Source organism: Nannospalax galili, unplaced genomic scaffold (assembly GCF_000622305.1).
Source record: "Nannospalax galili isolate Female #2095 unplaced genomic scaffold, S.galili_v1.0 scaffold412, whole genome shotgun sequence".
Lineage (NCBI taxonomy): Eukaryota > Metazoa > Chordata > Mammalia > Rodentia > Spalacidae > Nannospalax > Nannospalax galili.
In genome coordinates, this window is record NW_008331547.1 from 1,767,860 (window position 1) to 1,786,940 (window position 19,081).

Here is a 19,081-nt window from a genome sequence, read left to right on the forward strand (position 1 = left end):
CTGAGTGGAAGTGTGAGATTCATGATAGGACAGGGCGGGGGGTGGGTGCTAGAAGAGTGCTTTTATATACAATTACAGAGAAGCGACTTAAAGCCAAATTAGACTGGTGTAAAATAAGGCACTGCAGGCCCTAAGGAAATCACTTAAAACACTTCCACACGTAAAACAGCAAAAGTAGCAGAAATTAAAATGGTGTCTAACAGAATCGAAGTGCCGTGAAAGGAGGGTGCTGTGCATTGAATTGCGACCCCTAAAAAGAAGCCTTGAGTCCTAGTTGCTGTCAATGCAACTTTCTGTGCAAATGCGATGTTTTAGATGGAATCGAGTTACAGAGAAAGCATACAGAACTGAGTGGCCCTGGCTCAGGGACCAGTACATAGGGAAGCAGACAGAGAGAAGAACCCATGCAACAACTGAGCCTAGAGGGATCTACGCAAAGATCTCCACTTCCACCAGCGAACAGAAGCCAGGAGCGCGAAGTGAGCAGATTTCCTGAGGAGTGCCACAGGGACTAGCCCTGTTAACACCTGCTTTTGAAACCTCCCCTCCAGAACCATGAGAGAATGAGGTTCTGGATTGTTCTGCTTTGTTTCTAAGACAGGGCTTCATATGATCCAGTCTGGCTAGAAAACCAAACTGGTCCATAGCTGAGGATGACCTTGACTAACCTTCTTATCCTGCTGCCTCTATGTCTTACATGCAGGGATTACAGGAATATAGAGCGTGGGGACCTAGCCCAGGGCTGTGTGTGCTGGATTGGATAAGCTCTCTGCTAGCTGAGGTACATCCCCAGCCCTGTGTCTGTTACTGAGCTACTTTGCTGCTTTGCTTAGCTAAAGAAGCCAAGCATAAAAGCGATGAGGGTGGAGGCCAGCAACAGAAAATTAGTGTGACTGAAAATGTAGCAGCCAATCTACTCCACGTTGAATATCGGACACTAACTGACCAGAATGCAGTTTGGTATTCAATATAACACTAAGAAAAAAGTGGAAAAACTTGGTTTTATATTATTTCAACATGGCAATGAAGAAGGTAGCTTATTTATTTGTCTGTTTTAGAGACAGTCTCTTTATGTAGCCCAGGCTAGCCTCAAACTGCTGATATTCTACCTGCCTCCGATTCTAAGTGCTGGAATTACAAGAATACATTACCACACCCAGAAAGATTACTTCTTTGTTGCCAAATACTACCATCATATTTATCCACAATTTTTCCCCTTGCAAAGCACAGTTCGTAGGTAGCAAACTTCCCACAGAGATTTTAAAACCACAATGATGGATACTATAAAAACAAACAGATTCCCTCTCAAAGTAATGGACAATTTGTAAATTTTCCATGTTGCCCTAAATAGTTTAAAACAAATCTTTATTGAGATAGTCTCTACATTAAGAAAAGTGTATAAAAGTGTAGGTCCTCATGAATGGCATAAGGTAAAGAGAGCCATGAGTCACCACTGTCTTCTGGAAACTGAAATTTTTCTTCCTGGAAGTCCTATTAATTTATAACAGTGGTCAGTAAGTTTTCTTGTTAAAATAAAATTCAGTTACTAAGAATCTGAGGTTTTAGACTCTGTGTAGCCATGGTAGCCAAAGCTGCCATGGATTCTGTAACAAGTGGATATGGCTGTGCCCAGTAAAACCTTATTTATGAACTTTGAGATAATGCTGTCATTATTTTCATGTTACAGAGCATCCTTCTTTCAGCTTATTTTCAACAATTAACATGTATAAAAGCCATTCTGAGGCTGTGGTGCCTACGTAAGCCAAGTAGGGGACTCGTTACAGGATGCTGCCAGCCTGCTTTAGCCCACTCCCCTGCGAACCTAGTCGGTGCATTTCTAAATCAATATCATCTTCTGTACCTAATAATGCATTTTAGCCTTTCGTTTTCAAACACAAAACTGTAAAGACAATTTGCTATATTAAACTTAATAATAAAACTGTTTAGTGTCTCTAGAACAAATATTACCAGCTTAGGATACAGAAATGGACTGTGATCTACAGATTGAATTTATACCATATGCAGTCATGAACCATGAATTATTCTCGACAATGTGATTTTTGGCCCACGAACTGCATCCTCTGATGCTAAAACTTGCTTATTCCATGTAGTGCTTGTGGTCAGTTTTCATCTGTTTGGTACTCTCTCCTAAAGCCCATGCAAATAAAGGAGTTCTTAGCAGTAAAAAATAACAATTCCAATGTTCCTAATTTAGGAGACAAATATTATTGCTAACTGCTATTCTTTTTTTTAATTTTTGTACCAAAATTTTGAAAGCTTAAGGTTTTCATGTGGACTATTTCTGTGGCAGGGAAAGCAAGACTCAGGGAGCAGGTGATGACGAACACATCAGAACTGAAAACTGACAGTGAGGCTGAGAGAGAGTATGGTGGAAGGCCAGAATGAGAAGAGCCAGTGCAGTTGGGCGTGGCCTGCAACCTTGGTCAGGAGGAGTCAAGTCAGATAGCAAGTCAGAAGGGCCAGCCCTTCCACCCACCACATCCCTTCAGGGAAAGCCGCTCCCAGCTCTGAGAAGCAGGCTCCGAAAAATGCTGATGAACTTACTTTATTAATTCAGTTCACATATAAAGTGCTGGGTTTTGGTAATGATATTTTTATACATACATTCCATTCTACATAGGCATACTACCCTCCCCACCCCATGACTTCATGTCCTTCTGGTTCTTTTCCTCCACTTAAGCAGTCCGTTTTGGGTTCATATATATATATATATGTGAATGTGTGTGCATATGTGTATATATATATATGAATGTGTGTGCATATGTGTGTATATATATATATATGTGTGTTAATGTGTCTATATGTATCTACACACACACACACACACACACACATACACACGGGTATGAGCTGTCCTGATGAGTTTTCTCTCTCCTCTCCCTCACAATTTGCAGATAGGCACTAACTTTTCTCCCCACTTCGGGGGTTTCATTCCTCTTGAAGCTTCTTTGTGACTGCTGGAGTGAGGCGGAGCAAGAGCACTGGTGGATTCCCACAGCAAGGAGTGGGTCTAGCAATCACTTCCAATCATACATGACTCCAAAGCTGTACGTTGAGAGCAGAAATAAACAATTTTTCTATCTTTTTATTGAACACATCCTTTTAATTGTTAAAAATAAGAAAATATTTAGTGTATGATAGTACAGAATCTATTTATACATTTATTTATACAATTTTCTATTCTGGAAAGTATTAATGCGGGGGTAGTTGCAAAAATCCCACTTGAATGCTAAGTTCAGCTTTGAAATTCTGAATTGCTTTGATGAAAGAGAAGTATAACAGGTACCGAGTCTGCTGTTATTCTGAAATTATGAGGCATTTTAAGCAGTCTGCCAAGCCAAATATATTATTAATGTTCATAAATTAATAAAGTCCTTGACAGCTATCCACTGTCTTTCACCAGACACATGCGATCTGGAAAGCAGACAATTAGGTTAGGGAGCAAGGTCGCTTAACTAGACATAAACACACAGATATCAGAGTAGCAGGAGGCTGATTTTTGTAGTAACTGAAATATTTCTGAGCCAAATGGAGAGAGAACATTTAAAATACCATTGTTTGCATTAACCTGTGTTGCCAAGTGTCTTACTAAGCACAGGCCTTCAGCAGTGCTATACATAAAAGAATCAAGAGATCAAATGTAGTACAATATCTAGGCGAATGCTAGTTCCTACAAATTTTTACAAAAATAACCTAAAATTTAAAAGGTATAGGTTGCTTTATTCATAACTTGAATGTAAGAAAAGTTCTTAACAAGAAGACCTTACCATGCAGGTTAACTCTGCAGAACCTGTAAGGGAATCATTAAATTTCTGACACAATTGTAAGACATATGGGTCTCTTAAAGGAAAGTAACTGTTACTTTAAATCATTCATAAAGGGGCTGTAGAGATGGCTCAGCTGTTAAGAGCACTTACTATTCTTCCAGAGGATCCAGATTCAGTTCCCAGAAGCCACAGGGTGACTAACAAACATCCATAATTCCAGTCCCAGAGGATTTGATGCCCTCTGCAGACATTGCACGATGTGGGTGTGCTTATATACATGCAGGCAATACACTCATACGCATAAAATTAAAATACTAAATAAATAAGTTAATAAATAAATATATAACAAAGATGCCAAAACATCTGATGCTCTCTTCTGGCCTCTAAAGGCACTGCATGCATGTGATATACTTACTTACGTGCAGGTAAAACACTCATATACATAAAGTTCTCATTTTCCTTACTAGTCAACAGCTTTAATAACTTTTCCTTTCTAGCCAATCCACAAAATTAAAGCGAAGATAAATCAACTGATTCTAATTTCGCCTCCAATGTTTCCCTCCCCTGCTGTTTCTTAGTGAAGATTATACATAGCATTAAAGTTAAAAAGAGGGATGAAGCTAAGGGTCTCGATACCCTACAACTTCAACAGCCACACAAGAAACTTATTTGCTTTAGAGCACACTATGGCAAGTTCCAGACCAGCCTCTGCTACGTAAGTGATTTCCAGGCCAGCTTGGACTACAGAGCAAAATCACTGTTTAAAAAAGAAAAAAAATATTATCACTGTGGTGTTTTCATAAAGCAAATAAATACAAGAACATCTGGGACGAGAAACTCATAAGCAAGAGACATTCGTGTCAACCAATCACAAACTAGACGAGCAGGTCAGATGTGAGGTTACGTCAGCATCTAAGACGTGCGTCTGAGGAGCAGGTAATAAGTTAAACTTAGAGCCACCACATCATTCAGAATACATTGTGTGTGTGTCCCAGGCACTGAAATGCAGAGACAAACAGGGCGCTATCTCCCTGAAGACAACAGCTGTGTCATAAGTCAGGGTTAACCAGGTCTGCTCCAGGAGTCTGAGAAGTGCCCTAAGAAGCAGTGTGGCAGCAGACAGTATTTATGGTCAGACAAAACTAAAAGCCAGGTCAGCAGCAATCTAGCTGTGTGGACTGGCCAGTCACGCGATATTCTTCACACTGGGCTTCTCAGTCAGCAGTATGTGGACAGAAACATCTGCAGGGCTAGTTACTGCAAAGTGGAAAAGCGATGCTATGTGGGAAAGCAATCTGTGTGTGTACAAACATCCAGCACAGGACAAACTGTGAGGATTTCATTACTATTCCTTTCAGTCTCAAACAAAAGCATCCGCCCTCTGGTGCTACCTCAGCAGTGCCGCTGTCACTGTCACTGGTCCCATCAAACCTTGCTGGGCTTACGTGTGTCATTTTCAGTCTGAATTAGTACTAGGAGGGTGAGACTCAGCAATAATAGTCCGTGAGTGACCAAATTCAAAAGGTTCTTGACTATACAGTCAGGGTTACTTCACGGGCAACATCACCATGAAAGTCAACAGAGAAAACCCTCCCAGTTCCTACTCAAGGGGCAATGGACTAAGTCAAAACACAAAACAGCAAATACATGTTCAATTAATATCACTATTAACTCGTCATGCAGAATGGGGCAAGATATAGTGAAACCCTCAGTATTAATTTTTACCATATACATACATACATATATACATATATAGACATACATACATACATACATACATACATACATATATATATTCCAGCTACACAGATGGTATTATGAGGGTACTAAAGGAACAAGAGAGTGGAGAGACAATGCAAAAGCATTTTAAGGGCCCTGAACAACATACCCGAGAACTTGTCAGCCTGTGGGCACTGGGGACACACCAGCAGATGTTAAGACAAGGGAAAACATTTTTATTCACTGTTTTATATATTGTTTCTATTATCATATGTAAATATAACAGTGTCATATATATGCATGATTATGCTTCTTCAAGTCCATGGTGTTTTCCTTATATTTATGTTTGAGATCTCCATCGGTTATATTATTAAAATAAATCATATTGTTAAAGGCATAAGTTAAAAGTTGTACTGTAAATGTTATTCCTCGTCTGCCTGCTAATGATGACACATGGTTCTTTTTATTCTGTATGCATTTAATACCCACTACATAAAGTGCCAAACAGAATGCCAGGCTCCTGACAAAGCCTATTCTTATGGAGAGCTAATAAAGACACATTCTCAACTGATCTGTTTTTCCACATAATCAACTGTAAACCTAAAAATTTACAGCCAATTTTGAAAGAGATGCATCTTAGCTCAGGAAATTGTTATTGAATATGTTAACGCTGTTATAAGGAAATGCTTCTTCTAATTACGTGGTTGATAAATAAATAATTTTTTAAAAAGCAGGAGGAACTTTGGGGTGCTCTAAGTAAATTTCCCTTTAAACTGTTCAGAGAAAAAGTGAGGGTAGAGATTGACTCTAAGAGTGTTTTGAAAACTCTGAAAAGTCAGGTTATTGTGGAGAGAGCACAAAGGCAGAAGCCTGCTGGGAGCTCTGTAATTAAAGTCTGGGGTGTGAAGCATCTTCCAGAAACTCAAGAAGCCCAAGTTGCACCCTTAACATTCTCAAGAAATCTGCACTCAGAGGGTGTTAAGACTCATGGTTACCTCAAGAGCCGGTTCCCTTTATCCCTTGCAGTTTGAAAGAAACCCACCACTTTGTACGGCTGTTTCTTTATGTTTTCATCGCCTGGCCACCCTCTGCGCCCCACCCCTTTTCTCTTTCCTCTTGGTGAGTTCAGCTCAGCAGTTCTTGGGAAGTAATTTCTGTCAAGTGGACTAAGCTGAGAGAGGGAAATTGAGTCGGACAATGTATTGCTGGGCACGAGGGTCAGCATCTTGAGTTGAGCTCCCTTCTGAAAGGACCCTGGATACCTTCTGCATCACACAGGACATGTCTCTGTCAACCACAGATGGATGCGCACCAGAGGAGAATAAGTGCCATCAAGGTGTGCTGGTCTTGTCAAAGGACTGAGTCTGTAAGAGCTTACTTCCAAACATGCTTTGTAAGCTTGTGCTGTTTTGGATGGCCTAGTCATGGGTGTGATACCTTAGCCTGCAGCACACTCCATTTGTAAAGTACACATGAAACTGCCTTACTGTGGGGGTCCTCTCATCCTTGAAGCCGATTTATGTCCCCACCCTTTGCTGATTCTCCTGGTCAGCGCTACACTCTGATGCCTATGATTATACGGTGAACATTATACAATTTGTTTTAGGAAGAACTCTCTCCCTTCATTCATTCTTTTATACTTATTTATGGACCACTGTTGTCTAAGGCAGTTTAATAAGATGTTGTAATAAGGTTCTTGCCTCAAGGGGAGGACAGTAAATGGGGAAAGACCAAATAGATGCATTGTTCGCATTTTAACCTAGTTTGTATGAGAAAACACACAACATTTCAGTGTTCATGAACACCAACACCCTTCATTCACAGTCCTTCCCTCGCACCTGCCCCATCCTCGTTCCCAGAAGCCTTCCCTCCAAGACCACCTTCCTCTCCCAAGCACCATTTATTCCAAATTCCATATGGGCCATTCTAGATCTGACTTTTTTTTTTAAACATGAGATCCTTCAGTTCCATCCATTTTCTTTCAAATGATGTAATTTCATTCTTTTTATTATAACTGGCTAAAACCCCATAGGATGCCACAATGAAACCACTACTTTGTGTGCTAACCTAAAATTCGAAAAGACTCAACGTGGGTGAGGCCACATTGCAGAAGTGAAGGGGTGAAGCCTGAGCAGAGGGCAGCACAGACCTGGGGGCAGTCCCTCACAGGGCACCGCACCAGAAGCTCTGATGAGTGAGACTGAGCCAGCATGCAAGGCCCCATTTCCCAATGCCGCTTGCCCAGTTAATGTATTCTGAGATCTCACTTAAGGCATCTGGAAATCTCAAAGAATAGGAACATGTGGACATTGTAAAGACCAGCACTCAGTGGGGACTGGATGGTCAAAGGATCATAGTCATAGATCAATCCTGTCCCTGCCAAACGGTTAGCATCAAAAAGACAAACGGTACTAAATGCTAGTGAGGACTTGGAGAAAAAGGAGCCCATGTGTTCTGCTGGTGGAGAGTCCTCAAAAACTACAAACAGAACTTCCACACGATTTGGAGACACCATTCTGTATTGGCGTGCCACAGACATACTTTCAGATCCTTATCTATTGCTGTGCTAGTCACAACCACTGTTGTGAATTCACTATATATGGAATCAACTTAGGTGTCCATCAACAGAGATGAATTTTAAAGTGAGGAATAAAAGGATATAATGTCCTGACAGAACCTGTTATCATTAGGAGTTGGGATGCAGCAGGCTGAGTTGTAGAGTGCTTGCCCAGCATGCACAAGACACCTGCCCCCCAAGAATGACAGACATTAACAACAAAACAAAATTTTGAAAGAACGAGAGTTTGCTCTCACCTTTACGATCTCTGAACTAAATATGTCATTCCGCATAGGGAAGAAAGTTACATTGGACATCCTCTGTTAATTCCCCTGATGTCTGACAGAACATCTTCTGGGAGGCCAACAACTCATCCACCACTTTAGTTGGACAGCACTAAGACGTTCTTAGAAGGCAGCATCTGCTGCCACAATCTCGCCATCAATTAAAATGCTGGACTCACTCCAAGAAGGGTTTGGTTCATCACCTTGGAGCAACTGTGCACGTTTTCCTGTGTTTACTCCCTCCCTGTCTGAACTTCCCTAGCTTAAACTACCTCAGGTCTTCAGGTTTCAGACCAACTTTTCCTTCCAATCCATGGAACTGGCACGCCGTCATCAACTGCATAGGAGTGGATTCCAATTCCCCTCCTAGAGAAGACCCATCTACTGCACTGGCGCATCATCGAGCCTTCAGGTTGCAGGCCTCACCTCACATTTACTGCAAACACAGCCAGACTGCCACAGCTGATTTTAACGGAAATCATTCACTTTTCAAGTGTTGAGTCAAAGTGTTAAGTGAAAGTTGATATGCTTGTGACTCATTTTAAAATAGCAACTCATAATCAGCTGACACTGAATGAAGTGCCCAATTTTAGCAGCAAATCATACAGCGTTACAGAAAGATGGCGTGAGGAACACAGGAGAACAAAACAGAAGCTGCTGCAGGGCTCCGTCACATGCACAACCACCAGTCGCTGCTGATAGCTGGGAGGATTCCTAAGGTACGGTGCTCAGGGGGCTGTCCAACACAGCTTGACTGGCCCGAAAATCCAATCAACGAAAACAATTTTCATAGATTTATTTTTACTTATGTGTCTGTGTCAGTATATGCAGCATGAATGTGGAGGGAGGAGTGCCTGTGGAGGCCAGAAGAGAGCGCTGGATGCCCTGGAACTGGAGCCACAGGTATTGTGATCTGCCCAATATGCATGCTGGGACAGAACTCAGGTCCTCTGCAAGAGCTGCAAGAGCTCCTAACTGCTGAGCCATCGCGCCAAATCAATTTGAAATGTTTAAATATTTATTTAGAAACTACATTTGCTTTCAGAGCATCATTTTTCTGCCCCAGTGAGGCACAAAGAGGACAACCCTTGATGGAAAATAGACTTGTTTCACACCTTACATGTGACTGTTGAACAGCACTTAGATTTGAAGTCCAAAACTCTGTATCTGCAGCAATTACTTCTCTGATAATAACCATGGATGCTGGAATGTTCTTTTTCATGGAAATAGTTGCATTTTCTCCTCAGAGACATGTCCTTTTTTTTCTAGTTGGGGCCAGGATCTGATGTGTAGATACACCCAAGGCCTCAGGACCTTTCCCCTCCATGGTTCACAGGGACCACAGACAAATCCAGGGAAGAGTTCTAAGCTCTGTATACCTTTGGTTCTACTTCGCCCCTAACTACCTCTAGAGTAAGAGACATCATCTTCACACTTAAGAGGCATAATCCTCAGAGAGTTAAAGCAGTTTGGATAAATATTGACTGTTGGTTACAAAATTCATGCAACATATTCGCAATTCTCAAATGGGAACAAAATTTATATGTTGAGAAACCAATGGACCATGAAGAAGACAGTAAAAAACCCTGACAAGGTGAGAAGAACTGAGCATTTAAGCAATATTAAAAAAGGGACTGGATGGGGCTGGAGAGATGGCTCAGTGGTTAGGAGCACTGGCTGCTCTTGAAAAGACCCAGGTTCAGGTCCCAGCACCCACATGGCAGCTAACAACAATCTGTAACTCCTGTTCCATGGACTCCAACACATTTTTATGTCCTTCTCTGGCATTCCACACACATGGTGCACTTACATACATGCAGGCGAACACTTATACACAAAAATGATTGACTGACTGGCTGACTGACTGACTGACTGGCTGACTGACTGACTGACTGACTGACTGGCTAGCTGGCTGGCTGACTGGCTAGCTGGCTGGCTGACTGGCTGGCTGGCTGACTGACTGACTGACTGACTGACTGACTGACTGACTGACTGACTGACTGACTGACTGACTGACTGACTGACCGACTGACTGAGAGGACAAGACTGGAGAGACAGATCAGAGTTTAAATGCTCTTGCTGCTAAGGGGACCCAAGTTTAGTCCCTAGATTCACAACTCCCAATAACTGCAGCTCTCAGGGATCCAATGCCTTCTTCTGACCTCCTTAGGTACCTGCACACAAGTGGCATACACAAACACACACACAAAAACATACACATATGTAAAAATAAAATTCCAGGCATGGTTGTGCTTGCCTTTAACTTTCAACACTCAGGAGGCAGAAGCAGGCAGGTCTCTGTGAGTTTGAGGCTAGCCTCATCTACACAGAAAATTCCAGGCCAGCCAGGCTAAATAGTGATACCCTATCTCAAAAAATAAATTCATAAAATAGAATAAAGTAAAATTTTCAGAAACTAATGATGATGTGGCTGGAGAGATGGCTCAGCACTTAAGAGCTCTGCTCTTGCAGAGAACTTGGGTTTGGTTCCCAGCTCCCACATAGTGGCTAAGAACCATTCATGACTCCAGTTCCAGGGGATCCAATGCCCTCTTCTGGCCTCCTTGGGCACTGTATACATATAGTACATTTACATACAAGTAAGCGAAACACATACACATAAAATTTTTAAATATAAAATAAAATAAAATGAGAAAGAGGTAAAAACAAGGGGACAGAATAAGAGAGGAGATGTGCAAGCCTCATTCTGTCTTGGTAACATAGGATACTTGTCAAAGTGGTTGGAAACAAAGCTCCTGGGATGATCCTGAAGTGCCGCATGGTCGGCTGGAGAGTGTGTCAGCACATGAGGGGGGGCTTTCCTTACCTCCAGATGTTCTAAAATATATGGTGGGTTTGTCATGCCCAGCCTCAGCATAGCTCCCTCAGGAATCACTTCCACCAGCTTCCACAGGAGTGTGGGGAGATCCGTGCCAATGTCTCTGCCATAGGCCCCAGTGTCTTCGCTGGTCAGCCATATCTCACAAACACCCTCTGTGAAGTGAAGGGGACAGTTAGAAATCTATGGCACAGCCACTTCCTCCCCCATGCAGCTGCTCACCTTTCTGAACGCAGTATTTCTCAACACTGCTAGCCAGGCAGTCTGGGCATTCAGCTGTACAGAGAAAGCAGCTTATCCCTCTGTGGCAATGGGTTAAGTTCATTTTATGAACACCAGAGAGCTTCAGCAATGCCATAAATTAGCAGTGTGTCCAACAGAGTGATTAACATTCACAACCAATCAGTTCAATGGTGCTTCCTCCAGAGGACTCTGACGGAAGCTGCAGCTTCAGCCCCACCTCAGAGAATACTTATTGAGCACCATAAGCCCTGGGAGGAAAACAGTCCCTCCACAGAACAGGACTGTCCGCAGTAACCTCACTATCAGTTTGTCACCAACCCAAGGAAAAATGTCGTGTAGTTAAGAATTAATTCAAAATTATTAATTATAAGGAACCTGTTTCCTGTGGCGACCATTCTGTCTCCATTCAATTAAAAATCATGCTCATTTTATCACAATCTTTAGAAAAACTGTTGCTGCACAAACCACAAGGCCGAGTGAGAAAACAATCTTGCATGTTATCAGTCCTAGGAAAGTGTATTTATATTTTTTACTGTTATAACAATCACATTTTCAAATGTAATAGCTTGAATTAGGTCTCATAGTATAAGCCAGTAACACAGCACTCAGGAAGTTGAGACATAGAAATCCCACAAGTGCAAGACCAGGTGGACATAAAGAGGACTCAGTGGTTAAGAGCACTGGCTGCTCTTGCAGAGTGCCTGGCTTGGTTCCCAGCACCCACATGGCAGCTCACAACCATCAGTAACTCCAGTTCAAGGGGATCCAATGCTGTCTTCTGACCTCTGTGGGCATTACATGACAGGAGTGCACATACATGTATGCAGGCAATACACTCATACACAAATTTTTTTAAGAAAAGATTTAGAATGAGCCCCAGCCTAGTTTGGGCTACAGAGTGAGACCTTTCTCTAAAAGTATAATAATAATAATAATACACAAAAATTTACAGTTTATAATCATATCCCTCTAAAAACCAGGAGAAAATACTTTTGGATCCCATAGTACAAGTAAGAATGGCCGAAGTGACCGGGCATGGTGGTGCATGCCATTAATCCCAGCACTCAGGAGGCAGATCTCTGTGAGATGGGCCAGCCTGGTCCACATAGCAAGCTCCAGGCCAGCTTGGTCTACAGGGAGACCCTATCTCAGAAAGATCCAAAAAGAAGTACTGCACCAACCTCCCTACCCCCAGGCATCTCAGAAGATGGGGTGGAAGGAAGGGAAGAGCTGAGGCTGAGGGGAGTGCTCAGACAGGCCACCTTCTGGACATGACATGTCACTGCACTTGGAAACGCACGGGCTGTTGACCAGTAGAAGGCCAGGCCAAAACATGAGCCAGCATTCCAACAGGCAGCATTATATTGGATTCACTGGATTACCAGAAGAGAGAGAGAGAGACAGAGACAGGGACAAAGACACAGAGATCATGACAGTAGGAGGCAGACATGTTAGGAGGCCTGGTGGGGAGAAGAGAAATTGGGGGTGAGTATGATCAAGCTATACTGTATGTACATATGAAACAGTCACAAACGAAATAAAAGATACTCTTTAAAAATATTACAGTTAATGCTGTCATCTTGGTTTCAAAGTTATGTATGCCATCACATAACTGTACTCATATAACCCATCTGTGGCCCTTTTGTTGAGACAGGATCTCAAGTAGCATATACTGGCCTGGAACTCACTCTGTAGCCCAGGCTGACCTCAAACTTATGGTTATCTTCCTGTTTTAGCCTCTCAGAGTACTCAGATTACATGCAAGAGCTTTCATGCCCAGCTCATACAACCCCCTTTAAAATAATAATAGTAATAATAACCTTCAGGAAAAGAGATGGCCACATAACATAAACAGACTTTAAAACATTCTCAAAGAGGTTATTAAAACAGGACATCATCCATGATTTTCCAGCTACTGGCATTTCAGCAGCACAATGTGAATATTTTTAAATGAACAGAATTTAAATTTATAATTTTTCTACCCAAATGGCTCCACGTATGCCTTATGTAAACAAAGCAAGTTCCTCCCACAGCGTCTTTCTGTTGTTAGATGAATGCATAAGGGAAAATCACCCCAAACAGGAGTGGAAATAACATCACTGGAGTAAACAGCAGTCTGCTCCTAAACTGCAAAGGTGGAGACCAACAGCCCCCTGGCGGGCTGTAACTCCAAATTATGTCACACAGAGAGGAAGCAGCTGTAACACTAGATCAGAAACAATGGGAATAACAGCCAATGTCTCTAAGATCAAAGCTGTTAAAACGCTCTGGGTAACAGTGGCCTGCTGAAATCCAAGGCACTCAGGAGAGGGTAGGTACCTGTGATACTCCAGGCCTTAAGCATCCTCCCCAGCCAGTTCAAACCAAAAATGTGCCAGATCTGCTATGAATCTTCTTGGCAGAGTTTGGACATTGTGAAATTATCAGCATTTCTTTCTAGTGAGTGGTGATTCCTCACACTGTCACCACATAGAAGCCACTGCATAGTAAAGGAAAAGCCACACATTTGTGATCCCAGGAAGTCTCACAGAGCAAGCAGTTCCTGCCAGGCCAGGCTTCCTGTCAACTCACTGGGGAAGCTCAAGGCTGCAGCCTCCAATGATGGACATACATTGGGACATGGGCAAGCTGTAGTCTGCACATTTCCTGGTCCACAGTGACAGGCAGACATGCTTGCCTGAACAGCCTCATTCCTTGAGGATTTCAGGTACTCGTTTTCATAGGCCCTTACCTACCGTGTGCCCCAAAGTGCTATACATCCATAATGGATAAAGTTCTACCACAAAGCTTCTGTTTTCTAAGACTAACTCTCGTGAAGGCGATGGCAGGGACAGTAGCAGACGTACGGGAATTCCGTTACCCCCTTTTGCTGGAGGAGCGGGGCTGCCCTGAGTGGTTACAAATGCCAATGCCAAACAGACAGCTCTAACTGCACTGGAACTGTGAAAAACAAACACATAAAACAAAAAGAGAAGAGGAACAAAAACGATAAGAGAAACAAATACATGAGGAAACGCCCGCGCCTGTAAAAATAAATAGATTAAAATTAAAAGGCCCAGGAGACAACCTACCTTCCTTTTCCCAAGAGATGTTTTACTTTTTCCTAAACTGTTCCTCCACCTGAATTCCATTCATTTTCTACAAACTGTCGGCTCTATCTGACTTTCTAAAGCACAGCAGGCTCATCATTTTCTACAAACTGTCAGCTCTATCTGACTTTCTAAAGCTCAGCAGGATCGTCAGGAAGGTCTTCTGCCACCCTTCAAAATACTAATTTTGGTGAAAATTCAGGTATTAGGAAGGAGTGAGATGCATGGGGCAGGAGAAACCAATCTTCAAAAGTTTAGCCATCAGAGCCATCAGACCTTCCCCAAGCATCTGCAGATGAGGCTACATTTCAAACACAAGGCTGCTTCTCCCTGAGTAGGAAACAGCTTCAACAGCTGAGCTCCTATCTCTGTTCGCTAGAAATGTGAGATCACAGAAGATGGAAAAAGCAGAAGACATAAAAGGTTAACAACAAAAGAAAGATAATCCCCAATAAAATACTACACAACAAAAAAAATCTTGTATGAAAAATCAAACTTTGACAAAAGTCACTTTCTAAAGATGATGACTCATAACCACTTATACCTGAGTTTCACTGCAATAAATTAAAATATAGATGAAGATAGATTTCATCCGTTAGAAAAGTGGTATTTCTGTGATGCATTTTGCCTTATCACTGGGGAAAACTTCTACATAATAAATTGCTTCAATTATTCCATTAGGAGCTTGATGGCTCAGTTGTCACACACACTTGCTGCCTGGTCAAGGAGGACTGGAGTTCAGATTCAGGTACCCATGTAACAAGCAGGCATTCTGTACACACCTATACCAGCCTGGCTCAGGTTGCCATGATCAAGAAGAGACCCCATTTCAAAGGAATGGACAGAGAATGATAAAGAGGAACCACAAGGCCCTGTTCTGGTCTCCACACGTGTACAGGCATGTGCACCCCCCCACAGACACACACACACACACACACAAAAGTAAATAAATAAATCTTAAAAAACATAAACAGTGATGAGGGGGATTGATGGTCAAAGGGCAGCAAAATGTGACATCAATGTATGAAGATGCCATAATAAAACACATACTCGCTGTGGTGGTTTGAATGAGAATGTCCCACATAGGCTCCAAGTATTTGGACATTTTGTCCTCAGGTGGTGGCGCTGTTTTGGGAGGTCTTACAAGGTGTGGCCTTGCTGGAGGAAGCATGTCACCGGGGGTGGGCTTAGAGAGTTCTTAAGCCCTGCTGGATCTGGAGTTGCTCTTTTGTTTCCGGTGCCTGCTTGAAGATGTGAGAGCTTAGCTTCCTCTCCTCCGCCAGCCATGATGGACTCTTGCCCCTTTGGAACCATAAGCTCAAATAAATTCTTCCTTGTATAAGTTGCTTTGGTCAGTGTTTCTATCACAGCAACAGAAAGGTGACTAATACACTTGCATACTAACTAGAAATTAATTTAAAAGGGGTGGGGGACAGTTAAGGGGACTGGATGGCAGGGAAGCTCTGTCAGTCACACATTAAGCCAGCCACCTTGAAATCTGCCCATCTCCCTTCCCCTCCCCTCTCTAAGGTTTTGTTCTCTTTTCCTATGTTTTGCCTTTTCCTTCCTCCCTTACTTAAGTCCCGATACCCTCCTCAGCACTCCCTTCCAGCCTCCATTCTTCCAATGAGGACAGTAAATCACATGTGGCCTTTGTCACATTTATTTAATATGCATTAAGTATAATATGCTTTTATTTCTGGATGTTGTAAGGATTGGCATGTGTATTAAACTTTATGAGCGCCTTCTTTGTAAAAATTAATCTTGGAAAGTTCACAGATAAATATGATTGCTATTTAAGCATCTGAAGGGTGAGGATCATGGAAGTTTCTTCAGTGGAGTAACCACATACAGAGACAGTCTCCTGCCTGCTTAGCATACTCATTTAAGAACAAATTAGACATTTCAAAATCTATACTGGACATTCAAAGGCCTTGTGTTTCTATTTTTATGGGGGAGGGGCACAAACAATCTTATCAAAGAGAACATCGTAACAGGTCCAGCCAATGCTATGTCCCCAAACCTTGAGTTTGGGGATTGTGTCTCACTCTGTAGCCCAGGCTGTTCTCAAATGTAATATTCTCTATCGTTAGCCTCCTGGTACTGAGATTATAGAAGCACACCACCATTCCTGGCCGTTGCTATTGTTACCAGTGGTCTCTGTCTGGACCGTATGTTTCCAGGCTCTTGGCTTCTAATTCAAAGAACTGAAGATGTGCACACATATAACCAAGTAGCAGGGGATTCCTTCTAGAGACCATGCAAAAATACAGGCCAGATACCCTGCAAAAGAGCTACAGGCTCTAAGTTAAACTCACTCAAGGGCCCCTGGTCTCTGCCCTGGGGCCTCCTTCTGTGGGTCCATGAGGAGTTGGTTGTTATGGGAGGAGTGTGCTCTTTTGATTGACAGGCTTCGCTAATACAAGCCTTTGTCATGTCCTTTCCCATGGTGGATCTGATTTTAATCATATGCATGCCCAATTATGCATAGGCTTAAGATCATAAATAAGGGATTTTCACCAAAAGTTTACTCATTAAACATAGTTTGTCTGACTACAAAAGCACCCAAAACCAGTCCAGTCTAGATTGGATATCTGCAAGGCCACTAGTTCCAGGATATGCTTCAGGATATCCTGAAGGGATATTGTAAAGGGGTGTTGTAAGTGCTGCTTGGCAAACATAAGTTAGAGTGCCTGGTTGCTTTGCTCTGTGCATGCAGCTTGGGGGCAGGCTATGTGCTATGGATCCAGCCAAGTGCTGGCCTGGTGTGACAAGCTACCCTACCCTAGGCTACCTCCTGGTCCAGGCATTCTTGATGAAAGTCTGATTTATAGACCACCATACAAGACAATTAGTAATTATCAATTTCTCTAATTATATTTTTATACTGTTTGACAAACTTAAAATTAACTGGTTTGAGAATTTTTCTTTCTTTCTTTCTTTCTATCTATCTATCTATCTATCTATCTATCTATCTATCTATCTATCTATCTAATCAATAAATCAATAGATCTCCCAAACAGCAACATATTCATGATACTTTCCAGTTGTCCCCAGATGTAACTTGATCAAGGCTCCGTAAAGCAAGATTGTACCTTCCAACCTATCTGTTTCTGCAGAGGAAATTATAGACTAATAAACCTTCTCTTAGAGACAGGTGGTCTTAAAGCGCCAGCTATCCACACAGCAAATGCCTATACCGGTAAGTGAACTAACTCTGCAACCTAGGGCAAACTGTCAGCTTGAGCCCCGGTAATGACAACCCAAATTCAGTTAAAGGGAAACACTGTTGAGGACCTCTACTTCCACATACAGCACATTAAATGTTAGAAGAATTATCTTTTTTAAATTATTTATTATTTTTATTTTATGTGTATGAGTGTATTACCTGCATGTATGTGAGTGCACCCATGTCATGCAATGCCACAGAGGTCAGAAGAGGGCGTCGGATTCCCCTGGAACTGGAGTTAAGGACGGTTCGTAGCCACCATGTGGGTGCTGGGAATTGAACCCGGGTCCTCTGTAACAGCAGTCAGTGCTCTTAACCACTGAGCCATCTCTCCAGCCCCAGAAGAATTATCTTAAAACTACAAGAAGCTAGGAAAACTAAGGAAGAAAATGACTCCACAACCATCAGACAAGGTGCAGTGTGGGAATACACTTGAGTGAAACACCTGAGGGAACCAATGAGCTGTCAGTTGACCTTCCGGGTGCATCTGCCAGTGCAGAGAGGGGTAAACTACAGAGCCTAATGCCGCTGTTCCATTCAAGATAGACTGGAGGTGAGATGGGCAGCACTGCCAGCACTCAACACAGGAGGAGCTGAATGACACAGAGACCCAGAGCCGAAGAGCACCAGGGGGTTTGCCTCCAGTCTCTGGCTGAACACTGATTTGGGTATACGCAGGAAAGAGAACACAATCCTGAGGCCAGAAATCAAACATGGGAAAGCAGTAGGCCAAACCCTTCTAGAACAACACACAGAACCAAGAACAGTTAAAGCTCCCACAAGCAGAAGGACCAGCGTGGTCAATGGAGAAGAAACGATGTGCTAAACTAAAAACTTAAGACCTTAAGAGCCTCAGAACAATCAAACTGCTTCCAAGGACCTTAACTATATGGAAGAATGAAGCCAAAAAAAAGGAACAGAGCAAATGCAATGCTCAACAGTGTACAATTCAAAACACCTGACACTGTCTCCCCTCCAAATTACCAGGCATGTAAACAAGGAAGAAAACACTGATGATGGTTATAACCAGAAGAAACTCTATCAGTAGGAATAGACATGAGAGAAACGACAGAATTGGAGGCCATGAAAACAGCCACTGCAAACATGACCCATACCTTCAAAAGTGTGAACAAGATGAGAAAAAACAGGAGGCACAGAATGGGGTGGCACACCCTGTAACTCCAGTACCCTCATGACCCCAGTACTCCTGTAACCCCAGTACTCAGAGAGTATGAGACACAAGGATCTTGAGTTGAGGCCAGCCCAACATAGTAAGATTTTGTTAGCAAGGGGGAGGGAAGGGAGGGAGGAAGATGGCAGGGGAGGGGAGGGA

The 19,081-nt window shown here is 42.6% G+C and overlaps 1 protein-coding gene across 1 annotated transcript in view; it reads right to left on the minus strand.

Annotated features, from left to right (window-relative positions):
• Positions 1–19,081, minus strand: part of Cdkal1 (CDK5 regulatory subunit associated protein 1 like 1) — a 651,069-nt gene that overhangs the window by 276,665 nt on the left and 355,323 nt on the right. The window contains exon 8 of the mRNA XM_008826690.2: positions 11,176–11,342. Coding sequence (XP_008824912.2) covers positions 11,176–11,342 — 167 coding nt within the window. The remainder of the gene's footprint in view (positions 1–11,175; positions 11,343–19,081) is intronic.